Source organism: Myxine glutinosa, chromosome 2 (assembly GCF_964187855.1).
Source record: "Myxine glutinosa chromosome 2, kmMyxGlut1.1, whole genome shotgun sequence".
Classification (NCBI taxonomy): domain Eukaryota; kingdom Metazoa; phylum Chordata; class Myxini; order Myxiniformes; family Myxinidae; genus Myxine; species Myxine glutinosa.
Genome location: NC_136262.1, coordinates 123525845 through 123547985, shown reverse-complemented (window position 1 = coordinate 123547985; position 22141 = coordinate 123525845). Strand labels below are relative to the sequence as shown.

The 22141-nt window shown below is 46.2% G+C and overlaps 2 protein-coding genes across 4 annotated transcripts in view; one reads left to right on the top strand and one right to left on the bottom strand.

Annotated features, from left to right (window-relative positions):
* The first annotated feature begins 14315 nt into the window (after positions 1-14315).
* Positions 14316-21682, top strand: LOC137421304 (homocysteine-responsive endoplasmic reticulum-resident ubiquitin-like domain member 2 protein). 3 transcript variants are annotated; one of them, XM_068107206.2, is made up of 7 exons: positions 14316-14627; positions 14717-14794; positions 15943-16109; positions 16509-16628; positions 17182-17490; positions 17613-17691; positions 20620-21682. In XM_068107206.2, the coding sequence occupies exons 1-7, from the start codon at positions 14502-14504 to the stop codon at positions 20767-20769; spliced, it is 1029 nt and encodes a 342-aa protein (XP_067963307.1). In that variant the 5' UTR covers positions 14316-14501; the 3' UTR covers positions 20770-21682. The 3 variants fall into 3 exon arrangements, with proteins under 3 accessions (XP_067963307.1, XP_078627709.1, XP_067963310.1); XM_078771583.1 differs by lacking the exon at positions 20620-21682 and adding an exon at positions 17931-19268 and having other exon boundaries at positions 14324-14627; XM_068107209.2 differs by having other exon boundaries at positions 14400-14540.
* Positions 21596-22141, bottom strand: part of LOC137421303 (lysosomal protective protein) — a 74589-nt gene continuing 74043 nt past the window's right edge. Inside the window, exon 15 of the mRNA XM_068107205.2 lies at positions 21596-22017. Within this exon, the coding sequence (XP_067963306.1) occupies positions 21934-22017 (84 nt within the window). The 3' untranslated portion in view covers positions 21596-21933. The remainder of the gene's footprint in view (positions 22018-22141) is intronic.

Sequence of the window (22141 nt, the reverse complement as noted above, 5' to 3'; positions counted from 1 at the left end):
CCCACCGTAACTTAGGAGTCCGGAGAAGTTGAAGCACTATAAATGGCGGAGCCGCCGAGCCTGGGCTCCTACATGGACTAACCGTGAACGCCACGTTCTTAAAGGCGTCCAGGTAGTGAACATTCCTGCACGGACTAACCGTGAACTCCACGTTCTTAAAGGCGTCCATGTAATGAACTTTCCTCCCCGGACTAACCGTGAACTCCACATTCCTTAAGGCGTCCATGTAGTGTATACTCAGCTTGGCCTCCCGAAAAAGTGCTATCGAGTTGTTTAACTTTGGGGTTTTGGTCACCACCCCTTAACCGGCATTCAAGAGAAACTAGAAGTGTTGACGCTTGGTCCAGAGTAAATTACCTTTGGAATCTCTGGGGGTTTTGTGAAATTATGTTGCTTTGTTTTTGAGATGTGATAATTGTGCCCGGGGGAACTGATGATTTGGGGTGTGAGATATCTTGTTTGTTTATCAAAGTTGGCCTGCAAAGAAAGTTTTCGCTGGGTTCAAACTTTCTTTCTTGAAGGGGGGGAGTGTTACGGATTCCGGATTTATGTGAATTACTATTCAGGTCATTGCTTATTAATGTTTATTCTATTAAAGGTTGTTGTGGTTAAATGGTTAGAAGCGCTCCTGATAACAGGAGACCGGAAATGGGATGGTGAACCGGAAGAAGAAAAAGACAAGGTCGGGAGAGAAGCGGCCATCTTGATCCTCGACCAGCTCCGACGCGAGCCGAGTCGATCTTTATCTGCTTTGGAACGCTGCGTTTGAAAAGCCCGTCTGGCGAGAGGAGTTACCTGCGCAGGGTGATTGCCTGTTACGTGTCAGGTTGCCGTGGGTTCCTGGAAGGAACCAAGCGGCCGGCACTGTTCACCTCGACGCCTACGAGTGCGTGTACGGGTCGCACCTTAGGCCTCGCGCGCTTTGCGAGCCGTTCACAGCCCAGAGGCCGCGATCACGGGCTCCGACCCCGGTGGCGTCCCGAGGAGGTGTCCGCTGCAGCAGCCGTTCCCGGTACGGGACGTGCACGTTTGGAGCACGTCAGCCAGGGGTCCGTTCAACCGCCCGTGTGCGGAGAAGTCGACCTTCACCTTGGTCTGGAGGGGCCCAGAGACATTGTGAGGGACAGTGACCATTGAGGATGCAGTGAGTGGGGTCAAGGGGGGAAATATATGAGATGGCCATCTTAGTAATATTGTTGATTGATTGTTGATTGTTGTTGATTGATTGGGAATATATTATTGATTAATCCGGATCCTTGGTGTGGGGTTTCTTATTGACTGGAATTCATATTGATTGCGTTACGAAAGCGTATAAATCATATATCTTTCTGGCGGGGTTCCTCTCATGGTCCGGGGGTCACCGAGACCAGGTAGTCACCGGGAGGACCACGTAACACTAGCTCAAGTGCCGAAAGTGGTTTTCAATGCCAGCACATGTGCGAAAAGTGGTTTTGAACACTAGCAGAAGTGCGAAAAGTGGTTTTCAACACCAGCACAAGTGCAGAAAGTGGTTTTGCAAAACTAGCACATGTGTGAAAAGTGGGTTTCAATGCCAGCACAAGCGTGGAAAGTGGTTTTGCAACACTAACACAAGTGCAAAAAGTGGTTTTCAATGCCAGCAAAGTGCAAAAAGTGGTTCTGCAACACCAGCTGAAGTGCGGAAAGTGGTTTTCAACGCCAGCACAAGTGCGGAAAGTGGTTTTCAACGCCAGCACAAGTGCAAAAAGTGGTTTTGCAATGCTAACCCAAATGCGAAAAGTGGTTTTCAAAAGGTGCACGAGTGCAGAGAGTGGTTTTCAACACTAAAACAAGTGTGGCAAGTGGTTTTCAACACGATCGCAAGTGCCAAAAGTGTTTTTCAACACAAGCATGAGGGCGAAAAGTGGTTTTGCAACACGAGCGCAGGTGCGGAAAGTGGTTTGGCAACACCAAAACAAGTGCTAAAAGTGGTTTTCAACGCTAACACAAGTGCGAAAAGTTGTGTTCAACACTAGCACGAGTGCAGAAAGTGGTTTTGCAACAAAAGCACAAGTGTGGCACGTGGTTTTCAACAATAACATGAGGGCGAAAAGTGGTTTTGCAACACAAGCGCAGGTGCGATAAATGGATTTCAATGCCAGTACGAGTGCGGAAAGTGGTTTTTGCAACAATAACACAAGTGCGATAAGTGGTTTTCAACACTTGCACGAGTGCGGAAAGTGGTTTTCAACACTAACACAAGTGCAAAAACTGGTTTTCAATGCCATCACAAGTGTGGAAGGTGGTTTTGCAACACAAACCCAAGTGCGAAAACTGGTTTTCAATGCCATCACAAGGGTGGAAAGTGGTTTTGCAACACTAACACAAGTGCGAAAAGTGGTTTTGCAACAATAACACAAGTGCGATAAGTGGTTTTCAACACTAGCACGAGTGCAGAAAGTGGTTTTCAACACCAACACTTGTGCGTAAAGTGGTTTTCAATGCTAGCACGAGTGCGAAAAGTGGTTTTGGAATACTAACCCAAATGCGAAAAGTGGTTTTCAACACTAACATGAGGATGAAAAGTGGTTTTACAACACTAACATAAGTGCAAAAAGTGGTTTTCAACACTAACCAAAGTGCGAAAAGTTGTTTTCAACACCAGCACAAGTGCGGAAAGTGGTTTGGCAACACAAGCACAAGTGTGGAACATGGTTTTCAACACGAGCGCAAATGTGGAAAGTAGTTTTGCAACACTAGCTCAAGTGCGTAGAGTGGTTTTCAACGCCAGCACAAGTGCGAAAAGTGGTTTTGCAGCAGTAACACAAGTGAGACGTGGTTTGCAACACTAACACAAGTGCAAAAAGTGGTTTTGAACACGAGCAGAAGTGTGAAAAGTGGTTTTCAACACCAGCACAAGTGCAGAAAGTGGTTTTGCAAAACTAGCACATGTGTGAAAAGTGGTTTTCAATGCCAGCACAAGCGTGGAAAGTAGTTCTGCAACACCAGCTGCAGTGCAGAAAGTGGTTTTCAATGCCAGCACAAGTGCGGAAAGTGGTTTTGTAAAACTAGCGCAAATGTGAAAACTGGTTTTCAATGCCATCACAAGTGTGGAAAGTGGTTTTGCAACACTAACACAAGTGCAAAAAGTGGTTTTCAATGCCAGCACAAGTGCGAAAATTGGTTTTGCAACACTAACACAAGTGCAAAAAGTGGTTTTCAACACTAACCAAAGTGCAAAACGTTGTTTTCAACACCAGCACAAGTGCGGAAAGTGGTTTGGCAAAACAAGCACAAGTGTTGAACGTGGTTTTCAACATGAGCGCAAATGTGGAAAGTGGTTTTGCAACACTCGCTCAAGTATGGAACGTGGTTTTCAACACGAGCGCAAATGTGGAAAGTGGTTTTACAACACTCGCTCAAGTGCGGAAAGTGGTTTTTAACGCCAGCACACGTGCGAAAAGTGGTTTTGAACACTAGCAGAAGTGCGAAAAGTGGTTTTCAACACCAGCACAAGTGCAGAAAGTGGTTTTGCAAAACTAGCACATGTGTGAAAAGTGGTTTTCAATGCCAGCACAAGCGTGGAAAGTGGTTTTGCAACACTAACACAAGTGCAAAAAGTGGTTTTCAATGCCAGCACAAGTGCAAAATGTGGTTCTGCAACACTAGCTGAAGTGCAGAAAGTGGTTTTCAATGCCAGCACAAGTGCGGAAAGTGGTTCTGCAACACCAGCGCAAGTGCGGAAAGTGGTTTTCAACGCCAGCACAAGTGCGGAAAGTGGTTTTGCAATACTAACCCAAATGCGAAAAGTGGTTTTCAAAACGTGCACGAGTGCAGAGAGTGGTTTTGCAACACCAAAACAAGTGCTAAAAGTGGTTTTCAACGCTAACACAACTGCGAAAAGTTGTTTTCAACACTAGCACGAGTGCGGAAAGTGGTTTTGCAACACGAGCGCAGGTGCGGAAAGTGGTTTTGCAACACCAAAACAAGTGCTAAAAGTGGTTTTCAACGCTAACACAAGTGCGAAAAGTTGTTTTCAACACTAGCACGAGTGCGGAAAGTGGTTTTGCAACACAAGCACAAGTGTGGAACGTGGTTTTCAACAATAACATGAGGGCGAAAAGTGGTTTTGCAACACAAGTGCAGGTGCGATAAATGGATTTCAATTCCAGTACGAGTGCGGAAAGTGGTTTTACAACAATAACACAAGTGCGAAAAGTGGTTTTCAACACTTGCACGAGTGCGGAAAGTGGTTTTCAACACCAGCACAAGTGCGGAAAGTGGTTTGGCAACACAAGCACAAGTGTGGAACGTGGTTTTCAACACTAACACAAGTGTGGCAATTGGTTTTCAACACGATCGTACGTGCCAAAAATGTTTTTCAACACAAGCTTGAGGGCGAAAAGTGGTTTTGCAACACGAGTGCTGGTGCAGAAAGTGGTTTTGCAACACCAACACAAATGCCAAAAGTGGTTTTCAACGCTAACGCAAGTGCGAAAAGTTGTTTTCAACACCAGCACGAGTGCGGAAAGTGGTTTTGCAACACTAGCACAAGTGTGGAACGTGGTTTTCAACAATAACATGAGGGGGAAAAGTGGTTTTGCAACTCTCTGTGGGTTGTAAAAGTTTGTAGCTTTATTTTTTGGGGGAGATATTGATTATATTGTTGCCCACGGGAATTGATAATTTGGGTTGTGAGTTTACTTTTGTTTGTTTAAAGAGTTTGCCGGCAAAGAAAGTTTTCGCTGTGTTCAAACTTTCTTTCTTGAGGGGGGGAAGTGTTACGGATTCGGCACTTATTATTATTATTGCTGTTATTATTATTATTGTGGGTTCTAAGTATTATGGGTATTGTTGTTTAAGGGAAATGGTTATTGTGGTTAAAAGGTTAAAAGCGCTCATGGTAAAAATGAAACAGGAAATCGGATCGTGACCCGGGAGAAAAGGAGCAAGGAAGAAGAAGGCGTGAGGACAGTGAAACGACGCGTTCTGAAAAAGCTCCGTACCTAGCATGGTCGAGCGTACATGGCGAGTGAACTTTGAGTCCTTGAAAGAAATCTCGGGGATCGGTGTTATCGCTGGAGTTGTGGAAAAGCCTGCGAAGCCAGGTACAGGGGTGAGATTCCGGAGAATCTTCGCCTCGAGGCCGCGGCTCAAGTGAGAGCCGTCCGCCATTTTGCCCCGCGCGCTGCCTTCATCGGAAAAGATTTTGTCGCGTCGGCTGGGCTTATCCTCCGGTGGTTTGCCGGGGATGGCTGTGCAATAAAGCGGCGTTTGAGGAGTACACGGCGATTCGCTGATTGAACGGCAAACGTGTACGTCGGCGCGCGTCTTTGGAGAGTGTCCATTCTACTACGAGTTTGCTGGGTGTTGGACCACGTGACTTCTGTGTCGTTTCGACCGTCTACGCCTCGATTGCTCTTAATCGGACATTGTTCCAACGATCGCCGGAGCGAATCAACTTCGCCTTGAAGGTTATAGAGACATTGAAGAGGTTCTTTCCATGTACTAGGAACAGTGAGTTCGATTACTTTAACAGATGGTACCATCCTAAGATATTGATTGTATGGTGGCTGGCTATCATGGTTGTATCATTCTTCCTGTGTGATTTTTTATTTATTCTTTTTGTTGATAACCATTGGTGTGGTTTCGATCTTGATTTTGAGACGGAGTAATATATATCTTTCTGCCGGGGTTCCTCTCGGGGTTCGGAGGTTACCGAGACCAGGAGATTGTAGAGGACTCCGTAACAGAAATTGGGGGCTCGTCCAATTGACTCGTGGGCTCGAAATTGGGTCTGCGTCCGGGATCTAAAATTCTAAAATTCCCTAAATTTAGTCCGGGAAAGAATTCCCTAACATTCCCAGAATTCCCAAATTTGGAACTTGTTCCAACATTCCCAAATTTTTCCAAAAAAAAATAAATAATAATAATATTTGTTTTTTTTTAATTTCTTGTGTGAAGGTTAACAGGTGTTAACAATAGTCACCATGGAGTTTGTCGCAGAGAAGTTTGCAGTGACCCCTAGTGAAGCACAGTTCAGAGCGTTAGTAAAATCGGACCTCTTGAAATTGGCCAAACATTTTAGCCTGGAGGTCTGAACTAATATGAGGAAGGCAGAGATGCAGACAGTGGAGATACAATCTATGGTGGGATTAGGAACATGGGAAGAGGTAGCCTGGGATTGGTTACCCGAGGAACCAGAAGATGTGGAGCTCCGGAAACTGGAGTTGCAATTGCAGAGCCAGGAAAGGTTAAAAGCAGAGGAAAGGAAAGCAGAAAAGGAAAGAGCAGAACAGGAAAGAGAACTCCAGGAAAGGTTAGAAGAGAAACAAGCGGAAGAAAGGAGAGTGGAAAGAGAACTCCAGGAAAAAAGAGCAGCACAGGAACGAGAACTCCAGGAAAGGTTAGAAGAGAAAAAAAGTACAAGAAAGAGCAGAGCAAAGGAGAGTTGAAAGAGAACTCCAGGAAAGGTTAGAAGAGAAAAAAGCAGAGGAAAGGAGAGCTGCAAGGGAACTCGAAGCAGAGGAGAGAAAAGCCGACAGGGAGTTAAAGGACCTTGAAATGGCGCTTCAGCAGGAAATTAGACTCAAGGAGCTGGATGTAATGAAAGAACGGGGAGAGGTACCATCCATGCCGACTGGTTCAACACCTAGTCAGAACACCTGGGATGTTGGCAGACATGTGAGGCTGGTTCCACCCTTCAATGAAAAGGAGGTAGCCAATTTTTTTTCACACTTTGAGAAGGTGGCTCAACTGCTAAACTGGCCTGAGGAGTCCTGGACCATATTAGTGCAAAGTGTTCTGGTGGGTAAAGCTCAAGATATTTATTCGGGTTTACCGATTGACCAATGCGCAGATTATGAGATTTTGAAGAAAAACATTCCCAAGGCCTATGAATTGGTCCCGGAAGCTTACCGGCAAAAATTCCGGAATGCCAGGAAGAGGGAGAGTGAGACCCATGTGGAGTTTGCCAGAATGAAAGAAACCATGTTTGATAGGTGGTGTGATTCAAAAGGGGTTGGGAAAGACTTCGAACTATTGCGACAATTGATCCTGGTAGAGGAATTCCAGCAGTGTGTCCACGAGGACATTAAAGTACATCTGGAGGACAGGAAAGTACCAAAGTTATATGAGGCAGCAACCATGGCAGATGACTATGCCTTAACACACAGGATGGGGTCCCACAAACCGAACTTCTCATCTAGACCTAGCCAGGGGAGCTATGGTACATCAGGGGTGGAGAACGAAAATTCATGGGGGCAGCCTCGAGATGAAAATGAGGACCACTCTGATACCATGACTTCTAGAAATCAGAAGACTGCGGTTCCAAGACAGACCTATCGTCCAGGGGGCTCGAGGCAGACCGCCGCCCCCATGCCATGGCAGACCACGAGGTTCTCCTGCGGGCCTACTTGCACTTTTTGCCATAAACCTGGACACTTGATGTCCCACTGTTATGCTCTGGAAAAGGGAAACCAGGAGCGGAGTCCGACTAGCACAACTCCGAATGCCATGGCAAATGTGAGAAATCGCCCTCAAAAGGGTTACCAACCATTTATTTCAGAGGGGTTTGTGTCACTGGATGGAGCCTCGACTAACCGGAGACCTGTTAGGGTATTGAGGGACACAGGAGCACATCAATCTTTAATGCTTGAAGGCATCTTGCCATTGTTAGAGGAGACGGCAACTGGTGATAGTGTTCATTTACAGGGGATTGGTGGCTGTGTTAGTGCTCCACTTCATGTCATCCATTTGGAGTCCGATTTGGTGTCAGGGCCGGTCACCGTCGGTTTACAAGCCACTCTTCCTGTAGAAGGAGTATCTTTTGTTATCGGGAATGATTTGGCCGGTGGTCAAGTTTCTGGTAACCTGATGTTTGTTGAAAAGCCTAGTAGAAAGCACCCTGAAGAGAAGAGGAAATACCCTGAAACTAAGTGTCAGCACACGCACGTCAGGGATGGAGGCAATATTAGCAAGCTCTTTGTAGGGGGACTGAACTTCAAAACAAAGGAAGATGTTCTGGAGTCTGCCTTCAGCAAATATGGACCGCTTTTGGAAGTGCTGCTGATAAAAGACAGGGACACACAAAAGTCAAGAGGGTTTGGCTTTGTCACGTTTGAAAACTCAAAGGACGCCAGAGTTGCAGAAAAGGATCTGAATAGCAAGGAGTTGGAGGGTCGGACCATAACAGTAGGGAAGGCATTTCCTAGGTGTCGAGGGGGCTACAGAGGAGGACCACGGAGTAGTAGTGGTGGTGGCCGCAATCAATATTATTATGGAGGCTTCCCGAGTTATGGCAGCTCCCGAAGGAAGGATTATCAGAGCAGTGGCCGAGAAAGAGACCGCTATTCATGTGACTACAGTGACAAGTGGTCCAACCGTGATTGTTAGGAAAGTTAGAAAGAGTTGAAGCACTGAATGATGCGGAGCAGCCAAGCCAAGATTCCTACACGGATTAACCGTGAACGCCACGTTCCTAAAGGCGTCCATGTAGTGAACTTTCCGACACGGATTTCCTGTGAACTCCACGTTCCTAAAAGCATCCATGTCGTGAACTTTCCTACACGGACTAACCGTGAACTCCACGTTCCTAAAGGCATCCATGTAGTGAAATGTCCAGGCCTCACCACCCAACCACCATGGAACCTGGCCCTCAGCTTGGCCTCCCAGAAAAAGTGCTATCGATTTCCTTGACTTTGGATTTTTGATCAACCCCTTAACCTTCATTCAAAAGAAACTAAAAGTAAAAATCAGAGGTTGATGAGATGGAGTTTGGCTTTGCAGGGGTTCCACTTGGAAATTGAACAGGTAAAGGGCAGGGACAATGTCGTTGCTGATGCTTTGTCCAGAGTGAATTAATGTTGGAAATCTCTGTGGGTTGTTCGAAGTTTGTAGCTTTATTTTTTTGGGGAGATATTGATTATATTGTTGCCCACGGGAATTGATGATTTGGGTTGTGAGTTTACTTTTGTTTGTTTAAAGAGTTTGCCAGCAAAGAAAGTTTTCGCTGTGTTCAAACTTTCTTTCTTGAGGGGGGGAAGTGTTACGGATTCGGCACTTATTATTATTATTGCTGTTATTATTATTATTATTATTGTGGGTTCTAAGTATTATGGGTATTGTTGTTTAAGGGAAATGGTTATTGTGGTTAAAAGGTTAAAAGCGCTCATGGTAAAAATGAGACAGGAAATCGGATCGTGACCCGGAAGAAAAGGAGCGAGGAAGAAGAAGGCGTGAGGACAGTGAAACGACGGGTTCTGAAAAAGCTCCGTACCTTGCGTGGTCGAGCGTACATGGCGAGTGAACTTTGAGTCCTTGAAAGGAATCTCGGGCGATCGGTGTTATCGCTGGAGTTGTGGAAAAGCCTGCGAAGCCAGGTACAGGGGTGAGATTCCGGAGAATCTTCGCCTCGAGGCCGCGGCTCGAGTGAGAGCCGTCCGCCATTTCGCCCCACACGCTGCCTTCATTGGAAAAGGTTTTTGTCGCGTCTGCTGGGCTTATCCTCCGGTGGTTTGCTGGGGACGGCTGTGCAATAAAGCGGCGTTTGAGGAGTACATGGCGATTCGCTGATTGAACGGCAAACGTGTACGTCGGCACGCGTCTTTGGAGAGTGTCCATTCTACCGCGAGTTTTCTGGGTGTTGGACCACGTGACTTCTGTGTCGCTTCGACCGTCTACGCCTCGATTGCTCTTGATCGGACATTGTTCCAACGATCGCCGGAGCGAACAACTTTGCCTTGAAGGTTATAGAGACATTGAATAGGTTCTTTCCATGTACTAGGAACAGTGAGTTCGATTATTTTAACAGATGGTACCATCCTAAGATATTGATTGTATGGTGGCTGGCTATCATGGTTGTATCATTCTTCCTGTGTGATTTTTAATATATTCTTTTTGTTTGTAACCATTGGTGTGGTTTCGATCTTGATTTTGACATGGAGTAATATATATATCTTTCCGCCGGGGTTCCTCTCGGGGTTCGGGGGTTACCGAGACCAGGAGATTGTGGAGAACTCCGTAACATTATTGTGTCTCTTCTATTGGAATTGTAGGTGGTGGCTTGCAAACTGAGCCTCAAGGGCGGTGTACAGAAGTGTTTTTTTTATTTTTAATAACAATAAATACAAGGTGAAGGGATGTGAAATTCACTGCATGTGATGTGCATAGCGTGCAGAGTAAACGAGTGTTCATTTACCTCCGTATAAAAAAACCACCTTTAGAGGCCATTTTTCCCCGCAAAGCGGGGGTTGGCCTCCGTATGATGTCTGATAAATAAAGAAGATTTAAGCACACCTGACGTTAGGCCGAGGCTTCAAACTTTAGCCTGCTCCTGAGGCTATACCCTCGAATAAACTGTTCCAACCCGTAATTTTTGATGGGCTTTTATACTAGTATTATCTTACTATAATTCCACAAATGTCCGTCTGTCCGTTCAAGGTACCGCAAAAACGGCTCAACCGATCGCAACGATCTTTTGGGTGGGTATTCCTGGGACCCCTGGGAGTAAAATAGGCTATATTGTTTTTCCAAGTTTTCCAATTTTCCAGTTTTTCCAAACACGATGGAATAATATTTACCGATATGAACAGTGATGTGGCTTTTATTGAAATTCTACAAATACTGTTTAGATTTTGATGACAATTATGAACCTGCAGCGAATGCGGAAGTGGACAGATGACGGCAATGTGCGGGTTTGATAATATCCCAAAACAACCTTCATTCAATCGTAATGTTAAATCGTGAAACGTTAATCGTGTTAATCGTTTTGTTGAAGTATCAATTGATGATTGGAATTGAGTGAATACAATTACGATTTTGAATTCACGAATGTTGTTAAAAGTTTTTTTTAAATATTAATGCTATTTAATTTGTGATTGGAGTTATGCTGTTTGGAATGAAAAAAGAGATATCGAGTTCAAGTGAATGACGGAATGCCGTGATGGTTTCTACTTTCTAAACGTGAAATTCGCGGATCGCCATATGCAGATTCGCCATTGACTGGGTCTGGAACAAACGTACCCGTTTGTTTGCCAAAGGGTACGTTTTTCATGGAAGTCCTTCACGAACTTGCTGTCCATGTCTGACGTGCGACTGAAGGTGCTACAGGTATGTGGAATTTATTGGTTTCATGTTTTAGCATTCGCCGTTTATGCATTGTCTGTTTGCTTCGTGCGTAGCACGGGTACCTCACCAGTAATATTAAATATAATGTTTCTTTAGTGGATGTAGGGAAGTGTTTTAGGCACCCACGAAAAATAGAAAAAACAACATTGATTTCTTCAAAATGCCAACAGGATTAGAACATCACCGGGCAACACCGGGTACTCCTGCTCGTATCAGATATTTGTAGTTTCAGCTTTTCAGATAAGAATTTCAATTCAATCAATTTTAGCAGGAATACTTCACCGATGACGTCATCGTTATCACTCTATATAGTCCATGGGTCGTTGATGACGAATGCCAAGTTTCAATTTTTTCGTTAAGAAGTAATTCGTAGAAAATGATGTCCAATTTCTTTCCTTTAACCAATATGGCTGCCATACCATGCAACCTATGACGTCAGAGTTAGCAATAAAATATTCTCCATGGGGAGTGCATCCTGTGTTTAAAACTTCACATCGATTGGACAAGTAGTTGCAGAGAAAAACATTTTTAAAGGAAAAATATAGATGCGGACGGACACACACACACACAGGTGTGAAAACATAACCTCCGTCCACCTTTTGTGGCTAAGGTATAAAATATTTGCATCAAAGGTATTCAGGGTAGCAAGAAAAACAGAAAGGAAGAAAGACTACAACAATAACATCAGTTGACAAGATAAACATGATCTACATTTTCAAGAGCTGGTAACCAAAATAATCTGGTCCAAATCGTATCAATAGGTGTACCTGTAATTCACTGCAGGTGAGTTTGTATGTAAGATGGTTGTTCCAGGTTCTCCTCATGCAATTCTCATTTCAATCTTTTCACCACAGCTCGCACGGCCATGCTTTCACTTCCTAGTTCACCCGCTGACGTTGATTTGTTGAGCAACACTGTCAAAAACTGAAAGAGGTTTTCTGCCATTTTGGTCTGACGTCATGGCATGAAGGCAGAACGACATCCTTTGTGAGAGAACCTGCCACGTCACAAGTCGTGTGTTCAAGTTCGTACCTTGGCGGAGTTTGTCATCACGTACAGATGATCTTACTATTCAGATCACAACATGAACCGGTATTCGATTCACAACGGAAGAGATTGCCCGTTATAACATCATACATCACGTGGTACAACACTGCTCGGACTTGGTATGTCATGTGGTACAAAACGACTGCTGATTCCATTGGGAATTAATGTAATCGTTAATTTCACCACAAAATTATCGAAATGCGTCGGCGGCAAGAGAAGTCAAAACAAATAAGAAGTAAATACCTTAAAAAATGGTAATTGATCCGCCATGACAGAAAGGGAATTTTTTACATATTGCCTTTCTCTCGACACGGCGCATCATTTACCATATAGGTTATTTACTTCTTATTTATTCTGATTATACTTGTATAACAAAATTATGAAGAGATGTAAATATGACTGAATCCACACAAATGCACACGATTTTGCGTTTGACCCTGTGTAGATGTGTAACAAGATGGCGCCTTGTGGTCATGTGATCATGTATCCTCCAATCACAATTGAGTTCACTAAACTTGTATTGCAAGTCTACACAGACGCGCATGATTTTGCGTTTCACCCTGCGTAGATGAGTAACAAGATGGCGCCTTGTGGTCATGTGATCATGTATCCTCCAATCACAATTGAGTTCACTAAACTTGTATTGCAAGTCCACACAGACGCGCATGATTTTGCGTTTCACCCTGCGTAGATGAGTAACAAGATGGTGCCTTGTAGTCATGTGATCATGTATCCTCCAATCACAATTGAGTTCACTAAACTTGTATTGCAAGTCTACACAGATGCGCATGATTTTGTGTTTCACCCTGCGTATATGAGTAACAAGATGGTGCCTTGTGGTCATGTGATCATGTATCCTCCAATCACAATTGAGTTCACTAAACTTGTATTGCAAGTCTACACAGAGGCGCATGATTTTGCGTTTCACCCTGCGTAGATGAGTAACAAGATGGTGCCTTGTGGTCATGTGATCATGTATCCTCCAATCACAATTGAGTTCACTAAACTTGCATTGCAAGTCTACACAGACGCGCATGATTTTGCGTTTCACCCTGCGTAGATGAGTAACAAGATGGTGCCTTGTGGTCATGTGATCATGTATCCTCCAATCACAATTGAGTTCACTAAACTTGGATTGCAAGACCACACAGACACGCATGATTTTGCGTTTCACCCTGCGTAGATGAGTAACAAGATGGTGCCTTGTGGTCATGTGATCATGTATCCTCCAATCACAATTGAGGTCACTAAACTTGTATTGGAAGTCCACACAGACGCGCATGATTTTGCTTTTCACCCATACGTAGATGAGTAACAAGATGGTGCCTTGTGGTCATGTGATCATGTATCCTCCAATCACAATTGAGTTCACTAAACTTGTATTGCAAGTCTACACAGACGCGCATGATTTTGCGTTTCACCCTGCGTAGATGAGTAACAAGATGGTGCCTTGTGGTCATGTGATCATGTATCCTCCAATCACAATTGAGTTCACTAGACTTGGATTGCAAGACCACACAGACGCGCATGATTTTGCGTTTCACCCTGCGTAGATGAGTAACAAGATGGTGCCTTGTGGTCATGTGATCATGTATCCTCCAATCACAATTGAGTTCACTAAACTTGTATTGGAAGTCCACACAGACGCGCATGATTTTGCGTTTCACCCTGCGTAGATGAGTAACAAGATGGTGCCTTGTGGTCATGTGATCATGTATCCTCCAATCACAATTGAGTTCACTAAACTTGTATTGGAAGTCCACACAGACGCGCATGATTTTGCGTTTCACCCTGCGTAGATGAGTAACAAGCTTGGGGAGATGGAGAGGTGGAAAGGGTTCGGATCGTGATGGTGAAATTCTCCTATATTTTTGTACGTAATAAATGGACATCTGTTCTGTTTTCAGCTATTTTATGAGGATCGCACTGATGAACATGACGTGTCCTAAGTCCTAACTGCACTAACTTTATTTAAACCTTTCACTTTGTGACTGTTGATCTGTGATAGTTATAAACCCACAATGTGGAGAGATTATCTGCCTCGAAAAGAAATCATAATTTGATACGAACGGAACGATAAACGAGAGAATAAGACGTTCCGATGAGGACTCGGGAACCCCCCTTTGTTTACAATCATCGATGCTGCTACGTCACGATATTTGGCCAATCAGCGCTCGGATCACGCGCTCAAGGATTTCGGCGACCAATGTTGAGACGCCACAGATGGGCCACGTGGACGCGATCGCTTTTGGAGGGAGGAGCCGGACTTGTGCTCGTCATATCAGGACTTACGCGGCGGTGGTGCAGGTAGCTTGGGCTCCTGGGCTGCCGATGAAAAAGAAATAGAGTAAATTATCGAGTGATCAAGCATGGGAGTCGAACTTATTGTACGCTCGTCGAGCCAGGAGGTGAGTGACCTGCACGTTTCCTGCCCTGCAGATTGGTCCGTGCTTCAGCTCAAGGAGCAATTGGCGAACGTTTATCCGGGGCAGCCGGTAAGTCGTTTGTGGTTGATTTATTCCGGCAATTACAAGCGACGAATGATTGAGTTCGCGATCTCATACCCAAAGTTTGTCTTTCACAGGCTCCGCAGCACCAGCGGCTCGTGTACTTAGGGCGACTCCTCTTGGACCACGCACGCCTGGAAGACCTTCTACCGAAGGTGTGCACGGCCCCGACCACCAAACACCACCTCCCCCCACCCCCACCCCCCTCTCCCACCTACCCACCACCCCCTCTCCCACCTTTCCAGCACCCCCTCTCCCACCTACCCACCACCTCCCTCTCCCACTACCCACCACCCCCGTCTTCCACTTACCCACCACTCCCCTCTTCCAACTATCCACCACACCACTCTCCCACCTACCCACCACCCCCCTCTCCCACCTATCCACCACTCCCTTCTCCCACCTATCCACCACCTCCCTCTCCCACCTTTCCACCACCCCCCTATTCCAACTACCCACCACCCCCGTCTTCCACTTACCCACCACTCCCCTCTTCCACCTATCCACCACACCACTCTCCCACCTACCCACCACCCCCCTTCTCCCACCTACCCACCACCCCTCTCTCCCACCTACCCACCACCCCTCTCTCCCACCTACCCACCACCCCTCTCTCCCACCTACCCACCACCCCCCTCTCCCACCTACCCACCACCCCCCTACCATCCCCTCTCCCACCTACCCACCATCCCCTCTCCCACCTACCCACCATCCCCTCTCCCACCTACCCACCACCCCCCTCTCCCACCTACCCACCACCCCCCTCTCCCACCTACCCACCACCCCCCTCTCCCACCTACCCACCACCCCCCTCTCCCACCTACCCACCATCCCCTCTCCCACCTACCCACCACCCCCCTCTCCCACCTACCCACCACCCCCCTCTCCCACCTACCCACCACCCCCCTCTCCCACCTACCCACCACCCCCCTCTCCCACCTACCCACCACCCCCTCTCCCACCACCCCCCTCTCCCACCTACCCACCACCCCCCTCTCCCACCTACCCACCACCCCCCTCTCCCACCTACCCAACACCCCCCTCTCCCACCTACCCAACACCCCCCTCTCCCACCTACCCAACACCCCCAACACCAACACCCAACACCCCCCTCTCCCACCTACCCAACATCCCCCTCTCCCACCTACCCATCACCCTCTCCCACATACCCACAACCACCATTTCCCCCACCGACCCATCACCATCCCCAACAGTGGACATTTTTTTTACGGAATAGGATTCTGAAAAGCAAATATGTTGTTCATCACAACCTTATACCGAGTGTGCGTGCCTGATGGTGCAGGGGGAAGAAAACCACGTGCTGCATTTGGTTTACACACAACCATTAGGCCAGACACAGTCACAGGGGGTGGCATCGGACACTCTTGCACCAGGGCTACCAGTCGATGACTTGAGGCAAAGGGCCATGAGTCAAGACCACAGCACCCCGCCCCAGCCTGTCACAACAGGGTGAGTCGGCTTTGCTATTGGCTCATGTGACTTGGCACCAGGTTCTTCTTTGGTATGGAACTGGCAATCACGGATTGGCTGCGTAAGAGAGAAGTGCGTGCAATGCTTTGAAATGTAGAAAATGTATTTGGTCTGTCCAAGGTCCATGGGGGTGCTGGTAGTAGAGTGTGCACGAAAAGCCTCGATATTGAAAGATTCTCAAGATTGGTAGTGTGTTTGGCCCACTGTGTCGGGCAAGAACAAAAACTTTTGATATTCCCTCTTTACGATGTGTCACACAAGGTGGTGCTTTGCCTTTGACAAGAGGGTACCATTGAAGTATCTGTACATCCTCCAATAATCGTGTTAGCTGTCCTTGACTGGTGGTGCAGCTGTGTTCTCTCGCGTCCTTGCCCACAGGAACATGACTATGCAGGGCGACGGTGCAGCTCCAGCCTTCGGAAGTCCATACTCGATGTACTCGCCCAGCGTGGCCTGGCTGCAGCATGTGTATGCACAACAGCAGTATTATTTGAGATAGTAAGTTTACCATGTTCGGTGAATGGGTGTCCTAGGAATCTAAGGGTCTGGGAGGGAGAGTTTTAAAAAATGTATCACATGTGGGATAGGTAGCGCTTACATTTGAGCCCTCAAATCTGGGTTCAATTCCCAACTATAACCTGTAGGATTGGCTTTTTGCATGCAGGGTGTGACATCACAGTCTACCGTCCCTCAGGTGGACACTGAGCCAGATGTCCTGTCTGCTAGCATTAGCTATGGACTTAACAAAAGATCCCATTGTTTAATGAAGAGGAAGTGAGTTGTTCCCGGTACTCTGGACAAAATTCCGACCCAACTTGGCCCCAGTCAAGCGGCAGTCCTGGCCAGCTGGTTCGTGAAAGACTTCTGCGAACCCCTCCCCAAAGATAGGAATAATTGGGTTTGTTGAAGTTGTTGACTTGTGCAACCTGAAATGGTTAAGCATTCCTGGTTGACGATGCTTTTTCCAGTGTGGAGGTTTAATTATTTATTTTCAATGCACCAACAGCCGAATATGAAAACAAACTAATGTATTCTCAATGTATTTCATCAGTCAGGCCATGTCTGCAGCAGCGCTGGAACATCCCTCGCCACTCGCAAGCCAGGAAGTTCCTGAAGCGGCCATTCAGGGTAGAGCGGTTGCAGTGGGGGAAGAAGAGAGGGCCAACGGCGACGTTAGGGTTGATGGCCAGGCCAGAGCCGCGCAGGAGGGGCACCGGGATAATGACGAAGCTGCAAACCACGACTGGCTCGACAGGGTGTACTCTGCTTCGCACGCGTTGCTCCTCTTCAGCATTTTGTACTTTTATTCGTCCCTCAGTCGTTTTGTCTTCGTCATCTGTGCAGTCCTCATCGTTGCCTTGTGAGTGTATACATGGCCTTTTCCTCTTCAGGTAGCACTCATTGCTAAACCCCAATACCTGATAAGTAGATTGTCTTTCTGTGCAGTATACAGGAGGATAATATGCCATGGTTTGCTTGCAGGCATCAAAGGGGCTGGCTGGGCCATCGCCTAAGGGTTCGAGGGGAAGCGAATCCTGCAGTTCAGATTGCTGCACCCCAGGTAAGTCAAAAGGTAACAGCTTCCCTGAATAAATGAATTCAGTTTGAGAACCTGAGCTGTAACAGGTGTTTAAAATTATAAAAAAACCACCTTTAGAGGCCATTTTTCCCCACAAAGCGGGGGTTGGCCTTTTTCGGGAACCGTGGTTGTTGTTTTTTGGCCCCCTTTTTGAAGCAATGTTTTATGGCCGGATGCCCTTCCTGACACCAACCCTTTTTGCCGCCTTTAACGACAAACAGGGAATTACCAGTGAACTGGTACTCAATTAGCCGACCTCGGAAGGATGACAGGCTGAGTCAACCCCCCTGGCGTTAATTCAGCGATCGACCGGGATTCGAACCCAGGATCCCAGGATCCATAGGATCCTAAGCCGGCACCCTAGCCGCTAGCCCAACACCAGGTGTTTAAAATTACAAAACACTATTCAAGGATAAGATGAAGAAGAGGACGACGACTACATACTCCACCCAAAAATAGATCTTCCAGCATCGGGTTAACATGAGAACATATTCAACATACAAGTACTCCTCCCTTCCCCAAATGTAAATATACTGTACAAGTACTCCTCCCTTCCCCAAATCTAAACATACTGTACAAGTACTCCTCCCTTCCCCCAACAAAAACATACTATACAAGTAATCCTCTCTTCCCCCAAGCTAAACATACTGTACAAGTACTCCTCCCTTCCCCCAACTGTTATGGATTCGTCACTTCTGTCGTTGTGGTTTTCATCCACTGTAAGCATTTTTGGTTCCATGTACTATTATTGTTATCGTTTAAGTGAAATGGAGATAACTGTTTGCAAAAGGTAAAAAAAAATTAGTGTTTTAAAAGAAACCGGAAACTGGATCGAGAGAAAACCCGGATGAAGAAGAGGAGGAAGAAGAAGCGGAGCAAGTGAGGTCGAGAAGAAGCTGAGTTGCTTTGAGGTCTTGAGCAAACGTTGGCGAACGGGGTCACGAGCGAACTTTGGGTTTCCTGGGAAAGGGATTCCTGTGACAGAGTGGTTAGCGCTGTGACAGATAAACCTGCGTGACAGGTTTTGCGGTTGATTCCGAAGAGAATCGTTGGAGTGCAGGTACGCCTCCAGTACGGGCCCGTCGGCCATTTTGCCTCGCTCCTGTCATTTCGCATCGATCCAGCCTTTTCACCTCGCTCCAGCCATTTCACCGCACCCAGTCGTTAACCTGGTTTGCGCGTGTAACGTGGATTTCAAGTGGGAATTTGCGGTTCGCCATTTGGAAGCCGTTGAACGTTCATACCCGAAGGTGTGATTTCCCAGTCGCCTCTTGAGGGCACCTTTGCGCATCTTTGGCAGCGTGACTGTCAGCCGAACGGGATTCTGGTCTCGATACGACATCGTTCTTACGATCACCGGAGCGTGGATCGACTTTGGCTTGATGCCGGGACAGAGACTTTGGGAATGTTCTTTTCGCTCACTTGGAGCACAGTGAGTTATATGGTAAGAAACTGATGGTACCATCATAGGAATGATATAATATTTGTTGTACAATTGATTAATATTGTTCTTGTGCTGTTATTCGTGTGTGACCTTAATACAATACTTGTTTGTTGGTAACAACTGGTGTGGTTTCACCATTGGTCATTGACACCCAGAATAACACATCTTTCTGCCGTGACTCCTTTCGGGGCTCGGAGGTACACCATGACCGGGGTTTGGGGAGGAGCACGTAACACAACCTAAACATACTATACAAGTACTCCTCCCTTCCCCCAACCTAAACATACTGTACAAGTAATCCTCCCTCCCTTCTCCCCAACTTCAACATACTGTACAAGTACTCCTCCCTTCCCCCAAGCTAAACATACTGTACAAGTACTCCTCTCTTCCCCCAAGCTAAACATACTGTACAAGTACTCCCCTCAAGCTAAACATACTGTACAAGTAATCCTCCCTTCCCCCAACCTAAACATACTGTACAAGTAATCCTCCCTCCCTTCTCCCCAACTTCAACATACTGTACAAGTACTCCTCCCTTCCCCCAAGCTAAACATACTGTACAAGTACTCCTCTCTTCCCCCAAGCTAAACGTACTGTACAAGTACTCCTCCCTTCCCCCAACCTAAACATACTGTATAAGTAATCCTCCCTCCCCCCAACTTCAACATACTGTGCAGATATTCCTTCCTGCATTTATAACTTTTCTTTCAATTCCATATGCTAACACTCCCACAGCTATAAAGCTTCCTCGATATGTACTTTACCCCTTAGATTCTTCTGTCTTAAATAAACACCACAAAGGCACTCGGTAGAGCACACACACCCCCACCAGGCTGAACAGTTGACGTTTTGTATCCCACTAATAGGTCGGATGTGAATCTGCAACTGAACCAAAATCGAATCTGCTTCAGTTCAACAACTCGAACACTCGATGGGGAAGAATCACGAGAAAAATTTAAAAAATTCTCAGATTCAAATCTTCACCAAAAATCGAATCTATTTGTCCTCGTCACCCACCGAACCTGTCCACCAGGTTTTGTCTGAATCCCTCCATAACTTTGAGATATCGTGCTCGCAGACAAGACGTGAAAACACAACCTCCCTCCACTTTTGGGGAAAATGATGGACCCAGAATTGAACCTGGTGGAACTCCTGCATACCGACGTCCACTGTGATTATTGTATTTAAGCCTCCTGTTCTCAAACTGGTTTCGTATGCAAATTGTTACCCTGCTTTCTGTGCTGCTAACTTTCATCTTTAACCACTAACTGCCGATGTGGTATGGTAACTGCATAAAAGGTGAGGACAGCAGAATTCTGTTCTGAATATTTTTACCATGTGCATGTAAAAAGTAGATTCCCCCTTTCTCAAGGCCAATGGAGTAAATTATGATACAAAGCCCAGCCTTTTAAACTGAAATGGCTTTTTGGAAGCATTATTGATGTCGATGCAATCTCTATCTTCAGGAGGCAGCAGTAGTTGTACCTGGAAGGCAGGAGCATGTGCGGTCTGAAGTCCCGCTGGAAAATCGGAGGGCTGGCTTTTTGGTGTCGATGCGCTCGTTCTTCGCTTCCTTCTTCACATCTCTTCTCCCTGAACCAGCAGCTGTGAACTGAGAGCTGCTTCTCATGGGAGTGAATGGACTTGTGGCCTTGCTCGGGCGTCCGAACAGTTTGTTTTGTGGCTAATCATTTATGGCCAAAATCAAATTGAGCTTTTTCTCATGGATGGCATCCAGAGGGTGGGACATTCCCCTTGGCAGGCTTGTGGAATACACCTGGCACTCCACTGCAGGTGACAAAGTCGTGCCATTGAAGATCCTTTTAGGCTAGTGGATGGTGGTACTACCCTGAGTCTGCTGGTTAAAAAGGAACGTACTACCATTGGAGTTAATTCTGTTTTCGTTCACCGCGGTGCATGACCATTGTCATGGCTTTCAAGGCCTACCTCCCAAATAAGACCCCAGTTTTAAGAGGTCGAACTTAATATACCTGTACCTTTTGTTGAAATAGTTTGACTCGAGGCTATTTGAAATGCTCACCGTAAGGGGTACTCACCCCTGCCATAAGCCTGGTATTGGCTTAACGGTTAAGATGACTGGCTTGAGATCTTATGTTCTTGAGTTCGAGCCCCTGTCATCCCGTTGAAATAACACCAGGTGGGTTGACTGAACCTGGCATCCTTTTGAGGCCGGCACAAATAAGTACCAGCTTACCGGTAACGGGCACTGCGTCAATGGCACAGCCATGCTTTCAGAAATGATGCAACCAGCAGCCCCAGGCTGTATACAAAACAACTCTTGCCCCATAGGCAACGTGATTCGGGGGGGTGGGGGGCAAGGCCCCAGCCACCACAAACCATAACTACGCCACTACCCTGCCCGGTTCGGTTTTCGCCTTTTGGGCCGAGCCTGCTGCATACAATTCTAAGTACTCCTTCCAGTTGAGTTGGACACGATTTATTATAATGTTGGACATTACATGATTTATTATATTCCTTATATGATGAAATAAATGGTTGCATTAATAATTTGTTTATTTTGCCATTGGTTGAAAAAAAAAAATTTTTTGAATCAACATTCTCTGTGTATTTGTATATTAAAGTAAAATAAGAAAAGTAGATTTGTTCGTTTTAACGTGTAAATTATATTCAGATCAACATTACCGGTGCATTTTGAGTTTTGATAACCAGAAGCACAAACAAACATCGCCCATGCGAAACTGAACGGTTGATCAAAACCACAAACGGAACAAGAAAGAAGGAAACCGAGTACGCTCCTCTCAGAATGGCTGGTTCTTCAGGAAGTGTGTGAGCATGTGAAAAGCAGGCTGCGGCTTGTTCTTTGGGCTCATGTGACCAGCCCCCTAGAAAAAAAAAAGAAAAGGTTCCACCAGGTGATAATCTTAGAGTGGGGGCTCCCTTGCATCACAGCATTTTTTAACGGCTGAAAACAAACGACAAAAATTCAAATTGCAAGGTTAAAAAATG